We start from the raw sequence: 21506 nt of genomic DNA on the forward strand, positions 1-21506 counted from the left end.
TGCACGGATTTTTTATACACGGATTCAAGCATACACGGTTTGAAAATGTTCCAAAAAAGTATAAATTTACCTTGATTTTCCATTTTTTTATAAGGGACACCATTTTGCTACGTCATTATATTTAATGGGACTTGAGCATACACGGATTTTGTTATACACAGGGGATCTTGGAACCAAACCCCAGCATATAACAAGGGTCCACTGTATAGTGAGTTTTGTGCTACATGACTGTTATTTGGATTTTTAAAAAGGGGGTTACCATTGGTAAATTATTTTTATTTCATGGTGTAAGTGGATGAAATTTGGGGGGTGGTATTTGCCCTTCCTGAGAAAATCAAGCCTCCCAAGTTTCAGAAGAATAGATTTAGGAAGCTTTATACCAAAACACTCTTAAGGTTTGGAGGTTTCCAAAGCAGGACATTCTTACCATCACCCTTACAATTTTATACACATAACAGACAACTATTATGAAAATGATAGCATGGTGTTAATGGTGCTTCTCATTGATAAATCTGAAAGCATAGTAGTGCTTCTCATCAAAAAATCTGAAAACGTACAAGTATAACAACAGCATTTTTGTGGAAAGGAAATGTTTAATTTAATGTTTATGAAGGACCAGTGATTACCTGTCTATTAGTCCACTCCATGTGGTTTTTGACAATTTATATTAAAATGAAGTATCACATAGAGCCAGCCCTAGGTAAGAAATGTGCAAAATTTCAGAGAGATGGTTGCAAGGACTGAGGGATAATAATAAATGGGAAAAGATGTTAAGACTTTTTAGCTGCCTTGAGTCCCATATGAGAAGAAAGGTGGGATAAACAGATAATATTTCACTCTATGTTTGGGACCAATATCTCAGCAAGAATGATAACACAAGAGGTATGGAGCCTACAGTGACAGAGGTAGAAGTACTTGAAGATCCTATATTTTCCAGATAAGCAGCCAATGCCCCCCAAGTCCACAAGGTCAACCCAAACTGTTTTGCCATCAGTAATCTCAGAAGGGAAACCCATCAAAGTGGCCTACTGAGCCCTAGAGTGGTTCTCAGATCCATTTCTGCAATATCTTTTCCTCAAAAGCACTCAGATTGGAGTGTCATTGTGAAACCATTGATTGTCATTAGAAGCTGAAACTACCAGTCAGCAGCAACAACAAAAAACCTTCTTCTTTTCCTTCTCTCCTCATTGTGTTCCACTTATGAAGAGTCTGCAAAGGGGTTTTGGAGATAGACTGTATGTGCTAGTGTGACCCTCGGCATTCAAATGGCTTACAAATTTTTGGAAGTGTCTAGTTTCAGATTAAGGACACTCTTGTATTCTTGTATGCTTTGATTTGGATTTCCTGCATGGCAGAATGGGGTTGGACTGGATGGCCCTTGTGGTATCTTCCAACTCTATGATTCTCTGATTCTAAACATTTCCCATACCTGACTGAATCAGTCCAATTTTGTTTGGGATTTGGCCAAATCTAAGGCACACCTCTTTTCTTTTCTTTTGTTAATGGAATATATATGTTAGTATTCAGAGAAACCACTGTTCCATATTTGGAGCAGATGAACATATTGGCCTTCATCAAGACAACAATGTAGCCATGCCAATGTAGTTACATCTTCCGAAGTACCTTTTAAGCCATGCAGCCCCTATTGGGTTGTGGAGACTGGGGCAGTGAACCATGATGTATCCAGCCCTCGGATTGAATGCAACCCGAGGGCTGGATACAATGGTGCAAAGGGCAGTTGCAACAAGATCCCATAGGGGTTCCTACCGTTGCCTACCACAGCGCATCACACTTACTGAGAGAAGTAGTATAGCATCATCACTCACCATCCTTTCCATATCTCAAGTTTTTCCCAAGTCTTCCACTTTCAGTATATCAAATTTCCTGCTTGTACTTCTTGGTTTATAAAGTTTTCACTGTTTTTTGAAGTCATTAAATGAGTTTAAAACCTGTAAATAAGTACAATATTTTTATACTTGAGTGGATGTAAATTGTGATGCCAATATATATTTGAAAGAAATTGGTTTTATATATTTAGAGTGCCAACACTTATGAAGATTTGTATATATAGTTGTAACTACTTTAATGCAGTTTTTTGCCCACTTTGTCTCTTCCTCTTTTCTTTTCATACGGCAGGCTTACAACATTGTAATTATTGAACAGGATGGCAACTCATATTTTTTAAGCATTACTCTACATGCTTTCAAAGACAAATTTGACTTACTAACTCAAAGCACTCTTTTCACTGTGTGAAATGCATGCTGATGGCCTCTAGGCTAGATAATTTCAGAAGGAAATCATACAATTTGAATCAGATGGCTTCTAAAGGGGCATCGAAGACCAGTGGCAACTATTTATGATCACTATAGATTAAGGGGCAATTTAGTCATCAAATAACAATTGCAGCAACAGAAGAAGGCTATTGAGTCCATATTTTCCTTGTGGGTTTCCCCAGTGGAAAACAGGATTCTGGACTAGAACTAGAATAAGATGAGGGACCTTTAGCCTTCCAGATGACGTTTTCTTCATATCATACTTCACCATTGGCCAGGCTGTAGTTCACTAGTGCCTAGAGAGCCCAATTCAACCCAGCACTAAATGGACCCTCAGTCTGATTCAGCAAAGTCATCTTAAATTTTTATATACTTGTATTGCAACATAATCTATTCTAGAAGATGCTGTATTACACTGTACAGGCAATATGTGACCCTCCAGGTGTTGTTGTATTGCAGCTTTCCCATCAGTCCTACCCAGTTGCCTATACTAGACATAATCCAAGAGCTTGTTTATGTACAGAGAATCCCTCCAGAACACTTTGAGATGTTCAAAGAGAAAAATGCACAAAACTGTCACTGGTCTATCGTTCTTCCATTCAGGTTTTCTTCTCCATTGAAAACCCAATATTTTAACCTGGCCAAAAAAAAAATCTACTAATTTCCATCTCTACCAATCATAAAAACAAAATCCAAATTCTGTATAATGGTGATATCATTGTTAGATCAGCCAAAGGGCACAAAATTACACTGGTTTTCAGACTTCTTCATTCATAGTAAAAGGGGGGAAATACAGTAATAATAAAAATAAAAAAGAAATATACAGAGGAAAGAAAATGCCAGCATTAGCATCATGGAGTATATTTTTCCCTTGAAGATATTGTAGAGGAAGGGTCTGCATAGACGATAAAATCTGGTCACAAATTCCAATGGCCATCAGCTGTTTGGGAGGAATAGTAAGAGAAAGACAACAAAGCCCAGCTGACTCACGTCCATTGTGGTTCATGGCCTAAGTCTGTAGTCTACACAGACTGTATGAACTTTATGTGGATTAATACAGAACCTAGACAGTAAGGAAACTGAAATAGTCAAAGAATTCCCATATCTAGGGAACACACTCCCTCGGAGTGTAGTGGAATCTCCCTCCTTGGAGGTCTTTAAATAGAGGCTGGATGGCCATTTGTTGGGGATGCTTTGATTTGGATTTCCTGCATGGCAGAATGGGGTTGGACTGGATGACCCTTGTGGTCCCTTCCAATTCTATTATTCTATGATTCTATGAAACATTGACCTGAGTGGTGACTGCAGTCAAGAAATAAGAAGAAGACTAGGAATGGGTAGGCAGCTATGAAAAAACTAGAAAAGATCCTGAAGAGTAAAGATATACAAATGATCACTAAAGTCAGAATCATTCACGCCATTGTATTCCCCATCGCCATGTACAGATGTGAGAGTTGGACAGTAAAGGAAGCAGACAGAAAGAAAATCAATGCATTTGAGATGTGGTTCTGGAGAAGAGTGCTGAGGATACTGTGGATATCCAAAAAGACAAACAAATGGGTTCTTGAACAGATCAAACTAGAAATCTCCTTGAAAACCAAGATGATCAAACTAAGGCTGTTGTACTTTGCCCACATAATGAGAAAGCATAGATAACTAGAAAAAACAGTAATGCTATGAAAGGTAGGGGGCAGAAGAAGGAGAGGAATACCACGTGCCAGATAGATGGACTCAGTCAGGGGTGTTACAGGCAGAGGTTTGCAGGGCCTGAGCAAAGCAGTGGAAGACAAGGTGTCTTGGAGGCGTTTCATCCACAAGGTCACCATGAGAGAGTTGACTTGAAGGTTGCTAACAACAAACAACAATATAGAAACTGGATATTAATCAAAACATATTTAACAGGGTTTAGTGAAACTAGCTGAGTTAATCTATTAGGTATGAGAAATTGAATGTCTCTTTCAGAGCATCAGAAAGTACAAAGAACTGACCATCCACTTCGCTAGATTTATGCATCTTTCATGTACATGAGAATGTAAAAATCCTTTGTAAGAATATGTGTAGATTGTATGTCACATATATCCAGAATAATGCACCAGTAGTGGTGATGTAAGTTTGGTGAAACATAAGTTTTGAAACAAGATTCAAATTGTCCATACTTGCCAAGAATGTAAACTGTTTGCATGGTCTCCTAATGAATAAATGCTTTTGTTACTATATTTGGAGAAAGGAGTCAATTTAATCAAGATGCAAACAAACAAAACTAGTAACTTACAGGATATGGTGTATGTTTGGAGTGTTAGTGGATATGTCTAAACTATTTTGTTAGACAGAAAGTGGGCTGAGATTTGGTTCAAATTCCAAAAATGAATTGTGTTAATGCATCAGAAGCCATGTGGTTTCAGTGTGCCAATATTGTGCCTTGGTTAGAGTATTGGACTAGGGCTGGTGAGATCTGAGTTTAAGCTCTCCAAAGTGACTTTGGAACTGACTGAGTGAACTTTGGCTAATAACTGTTTCCAACCTAACCTACTTTACAGTGTTGTTGTAAGGATAAAAATGGGGAGGGAGATAATCTACCACATACTGAGTTCTTGTAGGGAAGGTAGAATATAACAGGATAACACAAAGAAATAAGTACTTCGGAAATAAATATTTCCTAAAGGTGCTGCTTAGGTGAATTATTGAAACAAATAAGTTTGAAGCTTGTAAATATTTTAAGGCTTCCTGCAGGAAGCTATACAAAGGATAATGTGTATGTACATAATAAAAGATCATAAATTATAAAACCATTTTGATCATTGTCAGTTGCACATAGTCTGGACATATTTACATAAAGCAAAGGTCTGTGGAATTTTTTGCTTCAGTAAACACCAGAATTATTTACTGGCAAAATAATTTAGTGGTAAATAATTTACTGATAAATGATTTTGGAATTTTCTTGTTTAGAAATTTCCTTTAATTGTCTTCAGGCTATGTGCCATGCACAAGGATCAAAAAGGTGTGTGTGTGTGTGTGTGTGTGTGTGTGTAGGCCTTTGCGTTGTTTTTTGTTTTCGCTATATACTCCCCCTTGAAGAAGACTACATTCTAAAATATACCAAGCTTTTTAGCTAATAAACATCAGCCAAGATTCTGCATCAAGAGACATCGCTCCAGAAATGTCTCCTGCTGATATGCTCCAAAATGCTACCACTGAAGCCTCACACTGTCCCTTTAACTGGTCAAAACAACTATTGGAGATCAGGGTGATGAGTAAAGACAAGTCCAGCCCTCTCCCAGTAATGGAGCACACTGACATAGACAGCTGCTGAGGCCTCTGGGAGTACTTTTTGGATCCTATCTCAGCACACCCTGCAACCAGGAGAGGGCTAGATGTTTTATCATTCATTACTGCACTCTTCAGCACTCCGCCCATGGAGAGGGGAGCACTGCTGCTGCTGCTGCTGCTGCTGCTGCTGCTGTGCTCTTCCTCCTCTTCATCTGAGCAGCTGAGGCCACGGTGGTCTGATCACCTCCAGTTCTCTGTTTCTGCTGGTGAGCTAACAATTATTGTTCAGTAACAGAACTCGTACAAAAAAATTAGGGAGCAGTAGAGGGGGGTTGTATTTCATCACAATCATCCCATGAATATTTGTCCAATATAGTAATCTTAGAAGTTTATTGCACAGCCTTTTTTGCTCCATCTGGGCACAGAATGGGGTCAGGCTTGAATGACCTTAAATGGGTGTTATTGCATACAAAAAAGCGGACTTTGTTGCTGGGTGACTACAAGCCTCTCCCCCCCCCCCCAGCTGCACTTAGCCAGTCAATTTTGAGGAATGGAAAGCATTCAAAATCAGGTGACTAAGCGCAGCTGGAGGACAGCTTGTAGTCTGCAACAAAGGGCCTGGACAGACTGGCACTTTGTGCTGGCCTGGGCCCAAACTAGGGTTGTGCGGGGGCTGAGTGTTTACACTCTCAGAAACCCTACTGTGCACCCTGAGTGCCATCTTGACACATTTCTGTACAGACAGAGCGCACCATGTTGACACCACTCATGTGCAGCACTTAAATGGTGCTGCATATGAGGGGCATCATAAGGGTGTGCCGTGGCGTTTATGGCACCCATTCCAGGGCACAAATAGGAGCTGTGTTTCACGGCTTCTACTTGTACCAGGTTGGGGGTGTGATGTGCGGCTGCCATGTCCCCGACCCATTTAGGGGTGGCATAAATGGATTGCCTGTCCCTGAATGGATTGCCTGTCGAGCTCCAAAGTCTGCTTTTTTGTATGAGATGACACCTGTTCAAAGCCATTCAAGCCCAATCCCATAAATTATCCCATAAATAAAATCATTATACTATAAATAAAGAGGAATTCCAGCACTGCTTTTCATTCACAGGAATGTCTTGAGAATAAAAAGTGGCGCTAGAATTCCTCTTTATTAGCAGGATAATAACAGATAATAAATCAGGATAATAAATTCTATCACTTTTGCCTGTGGGAAAATCTCCTTCCTCACAGAACATGGCTTCATGAGGGAGCTGGGTATGTTTAGCCTGGAGAAGAGATGGTTAGGAAGTGGCATGATAGCCATGTCTAAATATTTGAAGGAATCTCATATTGTGAATCAAGAAATCTTGTTTTCCATGGCTCAAGAGATTAGGACAAGGAGCAATGGATGTAAACTACAGGAAAAGTGATCATCTAAACATTAGGAAGAAATTCCGATGGTAAGAGCTGTTTGACAGTGGAATACACTGCTTCAGGGTGTGGTAGAAACTTCTCCTTTGGAGGTTTTTAAACAGAGGCTGGATTGCCAACTGTTGGGATTACTTTGACTGTGTTTTCCTGCATGATAGGGGGTTGGACTTGATGGCCCTTGTGTTGTGTTTCAACTTTATGATTCTATGAAAATTTCAGTAAAAAATCCCCAAATATGGAAAAACCTTGCAGTGCTTGCCCAGTTTTATGGAGAGTCTTGATGTACCAGTGTGTTAAGAGAGAAACCCTATCTTGTCAATGATGAAAAGATGTCTTCTTTACAATTCTGCAGTTCACTAATAGGAAAGTGGCCTTTCCTGTCTAACAGTGATGTAAGAATATGATCCTACCTAAAACATTTTGCTAAGCAGTAATGACATATATGTATCAAGTTGACTATATTAAAATTTGTTGTTTATCTGGTATTCTGGCAGTTTTTTAAAGAAAATTATAAATGTACACAGCATTCTCATTAAAACTTGTCACGTTGGTGCTATTTTTTACCTGTTGTCTTATTTATATTAATAAGCATGCATCTGTTCAGTTTTTCCTCTTTGTTATTTTTCCAGAGTAAATCCAGTTTCTTTTACAATCCTTTTCTCTTTCTACTCTGTTAATGCATGAATATATAAATCAATTGGATATCTTTTCCTTTTTGCTCCTGGTATTTCCCTATCTTTTCATTGTTCCCTTTCTTGATGTAAGTTACTTTAATTGTAGAAATTTATTGTCCATGTTTATTGGGTCTGTTTTGGAAGTATTCTGTTTCTCAAGCTCCTTAGTTTTAGTTTTTCCATATGCCTGTGTGTCATAATATTTTGTATTATGGTTGATCTTATACCATTCTGCTGTATTTCACCCCTACAGCCTTCCCTTACCATCTCAGGAAATTGACCTGAGGTTTGAGTGTAGTATGTTGAGTGTTAAACTACAGCTCTGGCGACCAGAGTTAGATTCAGCCATGGAGACCCACTGGGTGACCTTGGGTGAGTCACACATTCTTGGTCCCAAAAAGCCCCATGATAAGTTCACCTTAGGGTCACCATAAGTCAGAAACAACATGAAGGCACAGAACAACTCTCATTTCTCTAACAATATCAAAGGTTGTGGAGTTTCTCAGACCAGCTGTCCTTTTCAGATGTGTCTTTTCAGCTGTGTCTTTAAAAAACATATCTAGCTTTCCAACACAACACATAAAGTTATGTGATGAGCAAAACTTGAATTCGTCTTAAGCTCCCACTTCTGCCTTAATTTCATTCTCACAAGGTTCACAAGGCTGTGGCATGTGTTTCTCCTACTTCCCAAAATTCATACGTATTCCCTGCACCTTTTTCCAAATAGCAGATTTTGGTACCATTGTTAATATATTTTTCCTCCACTTATGAAAGTATATTTATGTGCATGTTTTAAGTGTGTTGCATACATTTCTACAATATACACATTCATCAGGTATATGGCCAAGATCCGGCATCAGGAGACACAACTATGTTAGGACTTTCCTGATGTCTAACCCTCCAAAATCTTACTTTTGAACCACGCAGTCTCCACCCAACACAGCCATGTCCAAGACACCGAGAGCAGGAAGTAAGCCCTCAGCTCATGGGGCATAGTGAGGAAGCTTAAGAATCTAGGACCCTATTACAGGTGCCTGTCTCAGAGCTCTCTGGGATGGTGAGATGGTTGAATATGGCATTACTCGCTGCCCCCACTTTCCATGGCTTAAAATACTTTTTGTTGGGCTACACGGTTTCAAAGGTAAGATTTGGGGAAGGCACTTTGGGTCATAGTGATTGTGCAACAACTAAATATGATTTGGAATATATAGTGTTATTTGTCAGGCTCACAACAACAAAATTACGAACAGGATGCCAGCCTCCATTTATTTAGAAATCAGATTGCAGGCTTGTAAATTTTCCATCACAAATTAAATTTGATTGGTGTTCAGTTTCAGGAGTTCATATACAACTCAGACCCAATGAATTTGTCCTCCATGCATATGTAAAACTCATTCAAAGGTGCCCATTTCAGTCAGTCTAGTCAAGCACGCATTTTTGTACACGACAGGCTGCATCGACACTGCGCAATTAATGCAATTTGACACTTATTAACAGCCATGGCTCAATGATAAGGATTCTGGGATTTGTAGTTTTGTGAGATTGAAAGCTCTGGTGCGACAACATACTACAAATCCCAGCATCTCATCATATGGAGCCATGGTAGTTAAAGCGGTGTCAAGCTGCATTGATTCGGCAGTGTGGCAGCAGCCAACAGCAATAATGTTTGAGAACCCTGGTAAACAGGAGAAGTCCGCAGCAACAGGAGTAGGGCAAACGTTGCCCCCATCTTCAAAAAGGGGGAGGGGAGAGGATCCCAACAATTATTATCCAGTTAGTCTGGCATCAATCCAGGAAAGTCTAAGCAGATCTTAAACAGAGAGTCTGTGAACATTTAGAAGGCAATCCAAATCACAAAAAGTAAATATGGGTTTCAGAGAAACAAGTCCATGCCAGAGAAACTTATCTCTTTCTTGATAAAATTACAAGCTTGGTAAATGAAGGGAAAGCTGTGGATATAGTATATCTTCATTTCAGTAAGGACTTGACAAGGTTCCCCATGATATTCTGCAAACAAGCTAGAGAAATGTGGATAGACAAAGTAGCGGTTACATGGATTTGAATTGGTTGACGGATGAACCCAAAGGTGCTCAACAATGGCTCCTTTTATCCTGGAGAGAAGTGACCAGTGGGGTCCCACAGGGCTCTCTTCGGGGCCAGTGCTATCAACATCTTTATCAATGACTTGGAGGACAAAATTGGAGCATACTTATCAAATTGCAGATGACACAAATTAGAGGAAGAGCTAATACTCCAGAGGACAGGATCAAATTCAAAATGACCGAATAAACTAGAAAGCTGGGCCAAACTAATAAAATGAAATTCAGCAGGGAGAAATGTAAGATACTGCACTTAGGGCGGAAAAATGAAATGCACAGATATAGGATGGGGGACATTGGCTTAAGGAGACTACATGTGAAAGGATCTAGGAGTCCAAGTACGCCACAAGTTGAACATGAGTCAACAGTGTGATGCGGCAGCTAAAAAGGCCAATGCAATTTTAGGCTGCATCAATAGAGTATAGTGTCTAGATCAAGGGAGTAAGTGTCAGTCTATTCGCTCTGGTCAGCCCCACCTGAATATCGGGTCCAGTTGCTGGCACTACAATTCAAAAAGGACATTGAGAAACTAAGCGTGTCCAAAGGAGAGCGATTAAAATGGTGAGGGTCTGGAACCATGTGCTACAGGAACGACTTAGGGAGCTGGGGATGTTAGCCTGGAGAAGAGAAGTTAAGAGTGATATGATAGCCCTGTTTAAATATTTGAAGGGATGTCATATGAGGAGGAGCAAGCTGTGTTTTCTGCTGCTCCAGAGACTAGGGATTACCCCTAGTCTCATCAGAAAGAGATGAGAACGGAACATATGAAGATACCGCACGTCTGTGTTCCAATCGGGTTCTCAGAATCTAAATGTGTTCTACATGTGTTCCAGGAGGGGACAGATTGAATGTGTCCCAGCGAGCTGTAACGTGATGAGAACGTTCAACAGAGGTCTGTGCGGTATTCTTACCTTCTCAATCCGTTCTCCATTCCTCGTCTCTGATTGGCTGAAAGAATGACAGGCAGGAAGCAGAAGGCGAGCGACTTCAGTGAGGGAAGTGTGGGGGGGGGAAGAGGGAGGAGGGAAGGGAGGAAAGTTGGACAAGGGAGAAAGAGGAAAGACGAAAGAGAGAGAAAGAGAGAGGGAAACAGGGCCAGGCAGAGAGCAAGAGGGAGAAGGTCTGGCTGCTTCTGCGGAGGGGGGGGGGGCTCTGTGTCATGTCCAGCAGGGCTCGCTGGCTGGCAGCCTGCAGGAGGCAGGGATGGCAGGGATGCTCAGGACCTTCTCCTCCTTCCCTCCAGGAAGGAACCCACAAAAGCTCCTCTGTTTGGAGCACCACACAAAGCAAGCAAACAACTCCTAGAATCCATAGCAGCCAGACAAGATTAAAGCGGGAGGGAAGCTCACAGCCCCACCTGGAATTGTGTCCATTTCTGGGCACCACAATTCAAAAAGGACATTAAAACTGAGCGTGTCCAAGGAGGGCGATTAAATGGTAAAGGTCTGGAAACCATGCCCTACGAGGAACGACTTAGGGAGCTGGGGATGTTTAGCCTGGAGAAGAGAAGATAAGAGGGTGATATGATAGCCCTTTAAATATTTGAAGGATGTCATATTGAGGAGGGTGCAAGCTTGTTTCTGCTGTCCAGAGACTAGGACCCAGAGCAATGGACAAGCTACAGAAAAGAGATTCCAGCTCAACATTAGGAGGAACTTCCTGACAGTAATGGTTTTGAGAGTGGAATACACTCCCTCAGAGTGTAGTGGAGTCTGCTTCCTTAGAAGTCTTCAAACGGAGGCTGGATGGCCATCTGTCGGGATGCTTTGATTGTGATTTCCTGCAGGGCAGGGGGTTGGACTGGATGGCCCTGTGGTCTCTTCCAACTCTATGATTCTATGCTGATTCTATGAAGGCACACATTACATGCGCACACACACAGGAGGCAAAAGGGTGACAAGCTGCCAAAAAGGGGAATTGGGATGACAGCAGAGGACTCTTCTTTTCTAACCAGTTTAAAGAGCTGCTGTGGCTGCCCGGGCTCTGCCTTGGCCCAGTCCCCTCCCTTGCAACTTGCTTCCTTTGGCTTGAAGAGACCTGCATGAACTCCCCTTCTTTCCTCCTCTCTCTCCTCACACACACACCCTTCCCTCACTGCAGTCGTTCGCACCCCGCCTGCCTCCCTGCCTGTCATTCTTCAGCCAATCAGGAGACGGAGGAATGAGAGAATGGATTCTCTCGCCTTGGTGGAATATGTTTCTGGGAGCGGTTTTCAAGAAAAAGGAAGCCGTGTGTGGTAAAATGCGTTTCTCATCACTTTCTGATCACATTCTAGTTTGCTAATGCGGTAATATCCGTTCCAGGAACGTTCTCATCACGTTACAACACGGAACGTTTCTCAGAACGCAGTGCGGTATCTCCTAGGACAGACAGTGGATGTAAGCTACAGGAAAAGAAATCCACCTCAACATTAGGAGGAACGTCCTGACATTAAGGGCTGTTCGACAGTGGAACAACACTCCCTTGGAGTGTAGTGGAGTTCCTTCCTTGGAGGTCTTTAAGCAAGGCTGGATGGCCATCTGTCGGGGATGCTGGATGTGAGTTCCTGCATGGCAGGGGTTTGACTGAATGGTCCTTGTGGTCTCTTCCGACGCTATAATTCTCTTGATTCTCTGATTCTATGAATGTTTCTTCACATTCTTGTATAGTTTTATTGAGTGGGAGGGAGAATAAATGTCATATCTTTACTGTTGTCCATTTAGGGCCTTTCAGATTATCATTTTATGTGTACTGAGGGTAAAGCAAGGAAGAAGGGTGTTTTGCCCCTCAGTTAAAAAGGGTTGATTTAATCATTGCTTCTTCCATCATTCCAAGCAGCAAGTATACTGCTGGTGCTTCCCTTCTTGTTAGCAGTCTGGTACGATGAATACAATGAGTGCAAGCAGGGCCAGCAGACACACAAAGGTTTCACTGCCTACTGTGCAAAATCAAACACTTCTCCCAGGCAGGTTGGTGGTTGGGGTGCTATGTGGAAATACCTGTATAAGTACATACATTTTATTGTACAAGCCTACACTATTACAGATGCTTGGCCTAAATCTAATTGCAGTCATAGCTACTGAAATCTATCAAAACAATCATAGGTCTACACTTATGTAAATTCCTTTTTAATGGGTATCTTCCTGACAATTATAAACAAATGTCTGCATGTAATTGGTAGTGCCACCTAGAAGACCCATTAAATCAATTGCAGAATAAGTCACCACTTATGTAAATCCTATTGGTTTAGTTGATACTCTAACTAGGAACAACCATTGGATTAGGCCCTTATCAACTGGTGTCTTGTGACAACAAGAGTAGCAAACAATGCATTCTCTTGCACCAACTTGTGGATCCCCTCTTTAGGTTTGTTCTAGGCTGGTTTGCTTTCTCCAATAGTGTTGCATGCATTTTAATTTTTTTATTCGCATCACAGCCAAGCATGGTTGTTCCCCCCCCACAACTGTCCTTGACATACCAAGGTAAAAGGAGCTAGGGCCTCTTCACACTATACAGTAATGCTGCTAGGCTGCTGCCCACACTGCAGAAATAAATCAATTTGACACCACATTAACTGTCATGACTCAATGCCTTTAAATTCTGGGTTTGTAGTTTAGTAAGACATTTAGCCTTCCCTGTCGCAAACTTTGGTGACCCACCAACTACAATTCCATAATTCCATAGCATTAAGCTAGGGTCTTAAAGTGCTATCAAGTGCTTATTTCTGCGGTGTGGGATCAGCTTATTACATTTTAATGGCCCCAATTCCATTCTTTGAAGCCTGGGGTTGCTGATTATGGAGAGGCACTTGCAATTCTCAACCAGGAGGCTCCTCTAGGACCTAAAAAAACCCAGTTCCAGGATTCTAAGGATGGAATCATGGCAATTAAAGGGAATAACAACACTAAATTACCAGTAGGACCCAGCTGGCAATAATGGAAAGTTTCTTTGCTTATGACCCTGGAGATCATAAGCAAATGACCCCTGAGATCCTTGTCATAAAAGCAGATCATGCTGCAGGCCAGTCCCAGGATTTTTTGCTGCAGAGATGCCATTTTCTATATACACATCTGGTTCTTGTATATTCTTTCAGTCTGGTGATGCATAAGGTGCATCTCCACTGCTGAAAGAATGTGCTTTAATAATAATAATAATTTGTTTTATTTATACAGTGGTACCTCGGGATACGAATACCCAGGTTACAAATTTCGGGTACGAAAAAATCCCATAGGAAATCATTGTTCCGGTTACGAATGTTTTTCGGGATACGAAGAAAATTTTGGTGCTTTTTTAGGCTTTTCGCACGAAACGCGGCTTTTCCCCATTAGCGCCTGGCAATTCGGCTTACGAAGGCTTTTCGGTTACAAAGCGGCCGCGGAACGAATTAATTTCGTAACCCGAGGCACCACTGATACCGCTATTTCAAAGATCACAGGGGTGAACAGCAAGTAAGCTAATTAGCAAGTAAGCTAATTTGCCCCCAACAGTCTGGGTACTCATTTTAGCGACCTCGGAAGGATGCAAGCCTGAGTCAAGCTTGGGCCCTTTTTCTGGTCTTGAACTCGCAACCTTGTGGTTTTGAGTGACACCACTTTAACTGGTCTAGCTCCATTCTGTAGGATTTGGAGCTTTACAAGGTCTTTAGCCTTCTCTGCCAAAGAGTGCTTGTGCCTCACCAAACTATAAATCTCAAGGTTCTGTAGGAAGGAGCCATGGCAGTAAAATGTCAAACTGCACTATTTCTATAGTGGAGATGTACCCATAATATGCTGCACACCCCTTGAGACTTGCACTTAGGTTAGAGGTTACAGGATATAGAGATCACTCTCCTCCAATGTCCTTTGAGTACCTCCCAGTGCCAGCCACTGAAGCTCACCCTGCAGATTTTACTGGGTAATATCCTTTAATATATTTTTAGCATTTGTATATCTTCATGTAATATAAACAGAGCTTTTTTTTTTCTTTAAAAAGGAGGATTAGATTTGTTTTCATTTTGGTCCCCTTCAAAAGTCCCTTAGACCCCTAGACTTGTTGGGCTCATTAAATTCTGCCAGTGAAGTGCCTGCCTCCCTCTTCAAACAATTCAAGCTGGTCCAAGAGATATAGCACAAAAACAAACAAACAAAAAAAAGCAAAATGCACTGTTTTCTTTCATTTGGAATGGATTAATAGGCTTGTATGGTCTGACGTGCACGTATCCCGTTCTGAACAGCAGGCTATTAAATATGTGCACGCACTTTAGTCCTCCTTGTATTAATTGCACGAGACTGTGAACGGAGTCCAGCGAGCGGAGGGAACTATTGGCAGCATTCCATGTGGCCCTGAGATTTCAACCTACTGAGTGTTTGTTCTGAAGTCTGTTTTCAGCCTTATTAGCTGTGTGCGCTTGCATGTGTTTGCTTTTATTTCCCCAAATGATACAGACACTGGCAGTTGTTCCACAGCTGTGAAGGCTATTATATTGCACCATCATTTGGGTTGTTTTGGCTTGCAGTTGAGTTGTTCGTCATCAGGAGCACTTTAACTTGTAACAAACTAGAACCAAGAGAGAAAAGAAGAGAGGTGTTTCCATGGGGACTCTGGCTAAACTAAAGTAGAATTCTGTTTTTTCTTTCTCTTTTTTCTATAGAATCATTTGAGGGGGGGGGACTCTATTCTGCTTTGTTCAAACCTCACCTGAACACTGTGTCCAATTCTGGGTCCACAATTCAAAAAGAATGTTGACAAGCTGGAACATGCCCAGAGGAGGGATCTGGGTATGTTTTGCCCAGAGAGATAAGGTTATGAGGTGATATGATAGTCCTGTTTAAATATTTAAAGGGATGTCATACTGAAGATGGAGCAAGCTTGTTTTCTGCTGACTAGGACACCGAGCAAGGGATGCAAACTACAGGAAAAGAAATTCCACCTCAACATTAGGAAGAACCTCTTGACAATAAGAGCTGTTCGACACTGGAGCACATTCTCTTGAAGTGTGGTGGAGGTTTCCTCTTTGGGGGTTTATAAACAGAGGCTGGATGGCCATCTGTTGCGGGGGCTTTAATTATGTATTCCTGCATGGCAGGGGGTTGGATTCAATGGTCCTTCAGGCATTGTCAGACTCTAGGAATCGATGATTCTATTATTCTAATCTTGGAAGCCAAGGCCCAATTCACGCTACATTTTAAACTGGGCTCCAAACTGCTTTAAATTGGGATCGTTCACACTTAAGCTGGGTTTTCCTGACCCGAATTAGGGAGTCGTTCAGTTGGTAATCATGGTTTGAGGAGGATGGCATATCCACCCCCTCCTGTCAGTAAGCAAGGTCCTGAGTCTAATTGTCATTGCCTCACTCATTCAATCCAGCTGCAGGCTGTTAGTGTGGAGTTTGGGAAGATCTGGCCAGAACACATTAGATAAGTAACTGATGTAGAATGCCTACATAAAAACAAATACCTTGAAATGGTGTAGAATATCAACAAACATCTTGAAATAGTGGCCGCTTCCTTTATTGGAGTGAGTGGCTTTGCATTATTAAAGGGTTGTATGGGCACCCATGGGGATTTGTAGATAGGTACTGACAATTCAATGCAGTTTTAAAAATTATTTTAAAATAATTCCAAATATGATTTGGGCAGTGAGTGTGAGATTTTAATTTCACTAAGTGTGTAAGTTTTATTCCCAGTGTAGACCAAACAGGATTACACCCATTTATTTCACTAGAACTGGTATATTATGTTATTTATGTTAGCAACCAATTCCAACTTTTATAGGGTACAGTCTGATATCCTGAAAACATGATTTCATCAAAATACAAAAACGGAATGAGTGTAGGTACTCAAGATGCATTTACAAAATTGTCTCCAGATATTGTGGACAGGGAGATATATCTGTGTACAGCCCACATCTCTTTATGTGCTTTTTGTAATCATTTTGCCCTACCTGAACAGCACAGCTCTTTGCAAATAGCAGTCTTGTTTATACAAATCTCTGGCTATTTAAATATTTTGGATTTCCTGATCTGAACAAATACACCATTTACAATCGTAGGAAAATAAGGCATGTCTTGAGTAAGATGTGAATTAGTTTTATAATCAGCACCGTAATTATTGTTAGACAGCCTGTACCAAAAAGCAGCGTGTTAGGTAGAATATAATAGGAAATGCGAGGAAATGTTCTATCTATGACATCTCTTTGCCACTGTCCTTCTGTGGATAAACTTACAACTGTAGGTCTTTTTCTTTTCACCATGTATCTGCTCTTATTCATTTTCCTTACAGTGGACTTTATGTACTAATTACTGTTAGCAAAGGATGCCAGCAATCTCTGGTATAGTGCCTTTCACCATAGGTTGACCTGAAGATAATAGCAGGACAAGGTTTCCAAGGCTTGAAGATAATAACCAGCTAATTCAGAGATGACAAACATGGCCTTGTTCTTTTTTTTATTTAGCATGAAAAATACACTACTGTGTTCCATGACTTCTACCTGCTGAGCTGGAGTGTCATTCCAAGAAACAATATATTAAAAGAAATGGCTAACAAAGTAGAGTTGCATTTTCAAGCAAACATAATAAAGGAGAAAGAGAGACTACACTTCTAGGCACATTTCCTTTACTATAAGTTGAATTGGGAAGCTTTCCAGCTGTTTTGGACTTCAATACCCAAAAAACCCAACCAGCATAGCCAGGATTCTGACAGATGTAGTCCAAAACAACTCAAAACAGTTTCCCCCCAAAACAAAGTTCCCCACATCTCCTATAAGCCCTATGGAAGGAGGAGACTTTCTTGGAATCTCTCTTTTAGGCTTTCACTCCTAAACATATCTCATAGAGATTAAGTTATATTGAATGGCTTGTGACCTGCACACTTCAAGAGCAAATATCTTCCATGTATTTTTACACGTCTTCTCAAAGTTATAGCTATTCCTAAAGGCTTTTATTTTTTTCTTTGTTTTTGTTATTTTAGTCCTGTTCCTCCAAATATAGATATATTCTGCTACTTGATTTTTGTTTCTTTAAATTTACTTTTTAAATTGTATTTTGAATACACTAGAACCTGGGTCATCTAGTGAATAGCAGTGCATCTTTAAACTGCAGGATTTAATGCTTCAGGATGTAGTGATGGCTGCCAATTTAGATGAATTAGAAGAGGGATTAGACAGGTAAATGGAGGCTAAGGCTATCAGTGGCTACAAATCATGATAGATATGAATTATCTTCACTATCATGGGAAATATGATGCTGAACACCAGTTGTTCAGGAAGAAATCTGATGCCATCAAATCCATGGGCATTACTTGATAATCATGGGAGCAGAATGTTGCACTAGATAGGGCTTTTGGTTTTACCCAACAGGATGGTTCTTAGGTTTGTAGGCATTGCACAATGTTTATTTGCTGTAAGATACTTTGAGATCAACTGTGAAAACAATATGGGCCAGGATCCTGCATCAAACATCTAACCATAATGTCTTAGCTATGCTTTTAACTTGTCAGCCAGCCTCTGAAACCAATGTTAAAAGCCAGTCAGCCATTCAGAGCAATGGAGGTCTGTACTGCTGCTGCTGAATGGGATATTGCAGGATGACCTGACCAGCCTCCTCTCACCAGTGAGTGATGCTCTGATGAAGAGTTGCTACAAGTCCCTGCTTCTCAACATCTCTTGCTGGTAGATGGGGCTGGTCATGTTCTTCTGCAATATCTCACTCAGTGGCAGCACAGACCTCAATTACTCAGGATGGTTGACTGGCTTTTAAGGTGGGTTTCAGCAAATGACAATATGAAACACATACTGTATGATATCCTAAATCTAATTTAGGACATCTTAACTGACTACAGATGCCAGCCATCATATGGTAAATATATGGCATACATTTTCAAAGTGAAGTAAAATCAAAAATCATACTTTGTGTTTATGATCACACTGCACATTTATTTCTGAAATGAAAAGAATGGATATGGATCCCTCAGCCTAGATTTCCAGTTGCTGAACAGTTCTGAGATAAAGGAAGGCCCCTGATTCTCCTTCTCCTTCACAAAATAGGTGATACTAGGAGGCCATTGGCTATCTGTCAGATAGTAATTTGACTGCATGGAATAGAAGAGATGAAAAGCCCCTTTGTGGGACACAGAGCTTCATGTGGCCCAACAAAACTAATACACACAAAACAGAATGAATCACTTATTGAAATGTCATAATTGCTTTGGAAATCTTCATAAAACTTATTATGAAACTAAGACTAAAGAACTCTGTTCAGTAAAATGCATATGGGTTTGTTTGTTTTTTCTTTTGCCTTAGTTTGCCAAGAAGCCGTATGGGAAGCTTTCCGAATTTTTCTGGATCGGATTCCAGATGCAACAGAATATCAGAATTGGGTCACTGCCTGTCAGCGGGAAACATTTTGTATATTCGATATTGGGAAAAATTTCAGTAATTCTCAGGAGCATCTAGAAATAATTCAACGGGTAAGGCCTGAAGAATTCATTTTCTAACATGTAGCAAACTTCATTTTTAAAAGACCAGATATATCAGAAGTCATTAAAAGGTTCACTGAGAAGGAAAAATGTAACAATAAAAGTAGATGAGAGAGCTATTATATAATAAATGTTTTACTACCAAAGTAATAATAATAATACCTCATCATCATAACAACATAATAAAATAGTAGAATATTATTATCATGTAATAATAATTGTAGGTGAAAGAAAGAATGTTTTTCATTTTGTGGCTGAATCAACTTTGGGATGATCATTTGCCTCTCTGTATATTTTTGCAGCGAGTAAAACACAGAACCTTCCAGGATAGGTAAGTAAACCAAAAATAGAGTACTCACCAGTTGCTACTGCTGCCTTTCATTAGCAAAATGTAAGAGGTATGTGAGGATTTATTAAAGTTTTTCCATTGTGACATACTGTGACATATGAATCTTACACCTTTTCAGTTTTGGTTAAGAAGAGTGCCAAAATGCCCCTAGATCCGAAACCCATAAGTACTTGGTCATTACACAATTCTATCTAGACTGCAAAAACTGTCCATAATACTAATTCTTGTCCCTGATCCATCTTTCCACCATTAGACACAGAGCTTTGTGGAGTGAGCATTTAGTACAGTATTCAGCCCTTTGCATTTCTACACTGAATGAATGATCACTTTCAGATTTAAACAGGCTGAAAATTTAACAAATGAACTGAAATATATAAGCTAAAGGCCATTGTTAATGTCAAATTTCCTACTTCTGACTGCATGTACGTGGGTTTTTCCCCTCACCTGCATGAAATTAGACCAAGGCCCATAGCTTCCTAACCCAAATGTAAAAAATAGAAACTACCTTGTACATTTTCTAAAAATAACTATTCCAAGATTTCATTACCAATACAGCTGAGAATTAAGTGAGGTGTATTATGTATGTATTATGTTGAGACGGCCATGGTCGCCTTGGTCGATGATCTCCGTCTGGGCATCGACAGGGGAAGCGTGTCCCTGTTGGTGCTCTTGGACATCTCAGCGGCTTTCGATACCATAGACCATGGTATCCTTCTGGGACGCCTGGCAGAGGTGGGAATCGGGGGCACTGCGCTCCAGTGGTTCCGGTCCTACCTCTCTGGGAGGTCCCAGATGGTGCAGCTGGGAGACGTGTGCTCCGATGAGAGGGCCCTTAAAACTGGGGTCCCTCAAGGAGCCATTCTGTCTCCCATGCTATTTAACATTTATATGAAACCGCTGGGAGAGATCATCCGGAGACATGGGGCGCGGGGTTATCAATACGCTGATGACACCCAAATAATTTTCTCTATGTCTCCGACTGATGCAGTGACCGGGGATGGTGTCTCTCCTCTCGTGGCCTGTCTGGAGTCAGTAATGGGCTGGATGAGGGAAAACCGACTCAAGCTGAATCCAGAGAAAACGGAGGTACTTGTGATAGGTTCCCCTGGTCCAGGAATGGTGGTAGTTCCACCTGTCCTGAACGGGGTCACGCTCCCTGTGAAGGACTCTGTGCGCAGTCTGGGGGTGCTTCTTGACTCGTCGCTTCACCTGACTGCTCAGGTGAATGCAACGGTCAAGAACACCTGTTATCAGCTTCGACTTATTCGCCAGCTGCGCCCATACCTGGCCCAGAGGGACCTTGAAACGGTAGTACATGCTCTGGTAACCTCGAGATTGGATTTCTGCAACGCACTCTACATGGGGCAACCCTTATACCAAACCCGGAAGCTACAAATGGTACAGAATATGGCAGCCAGGCTGGTCACTGGAACTTCCAGGGCCAGCCATATTACACCGGTGCTTAAAGATCTGCATTGGCTGCCTATTCGCTTCCGGGCACAATATAAGGTGTTGGTGATGACCTATAAAGCCCTAAATGGCTTGGGCCCAGGATACCTGAAGGACCGCCTCTCCCCGTACATTCCGTCCCGCACCCTCAGAATATCTGGGCAGCAACTACTTAAGGTGCCAGGGGCTAGGTTGACCTCCACCGCGAGGAAGACATTTTCCATTGCCGCCCCAGCCCTTTGGAACACGCTGCCCACAGAGCTCCGCTCGGCCACCTCCCTGGCCCAATTTAGAAAGGACCTAAAAACCTTTCTATTTCAGCTTGCATTCCCCGATTAAAGTCCAATGGGCCTCCCTTCCTCTTCTGTGGCAAAGAGGACTGGCTAACGGGGGTTTTATTTTGTTTGTGTGTAATTGTTTTTAACCCTGATGTATATGTTGTTTGATATTTTGCTGTCAACCGCCCTGATCTATGGAAGGGCGGTATAAAAATAAAAAATTTATTATTTATTTATTATTTATGTGAATCTACCACGTTTCTATAAGTCTT

General features: G+C 41.2%; 1 protein-coding gene across 1 annotated transcript in view; it reads left to right on the forward strand.

The window, feature by feature from the left end:
- The window catches only part of IMPG1 (interphotoreceptor matrix proteoglycan 1), a 130513-nt gene that overhangs the window by 29486 nt on the left and 79521 nt on the right, over positions 1–21506 (forward strand). The window contains exons 3-4 of the mRNA XM_042446904.1: positions 18983–19149; positions 19461–19489. Of these exons, the coding sequence (XP_042302838.1) occupies positions 18983–19149; positions 19461–19489 (196 nt within the window). The remainder of the gene's footprint in view (positions 1–18982; positions 19150–19460; positions 19490–21506) is intronic.

The sequence above is a fragment of the Sceloporus undulatus genome, chromosome 1 (genome assembly GCF_019175285.1).
Source record: "Sceloporus undulatus isolate JIND9_A2432 ecotype Alabama chromosome 1, SceUnd_v1.1, whole genome shotgun sequence".
Taxonomy (NCBI): Eukaryota; Metazoa; Chordata; class Lepidosauria; order Squamata; family Phrynosomatidae; genus Sceloporus; species Sceloporus undulatus.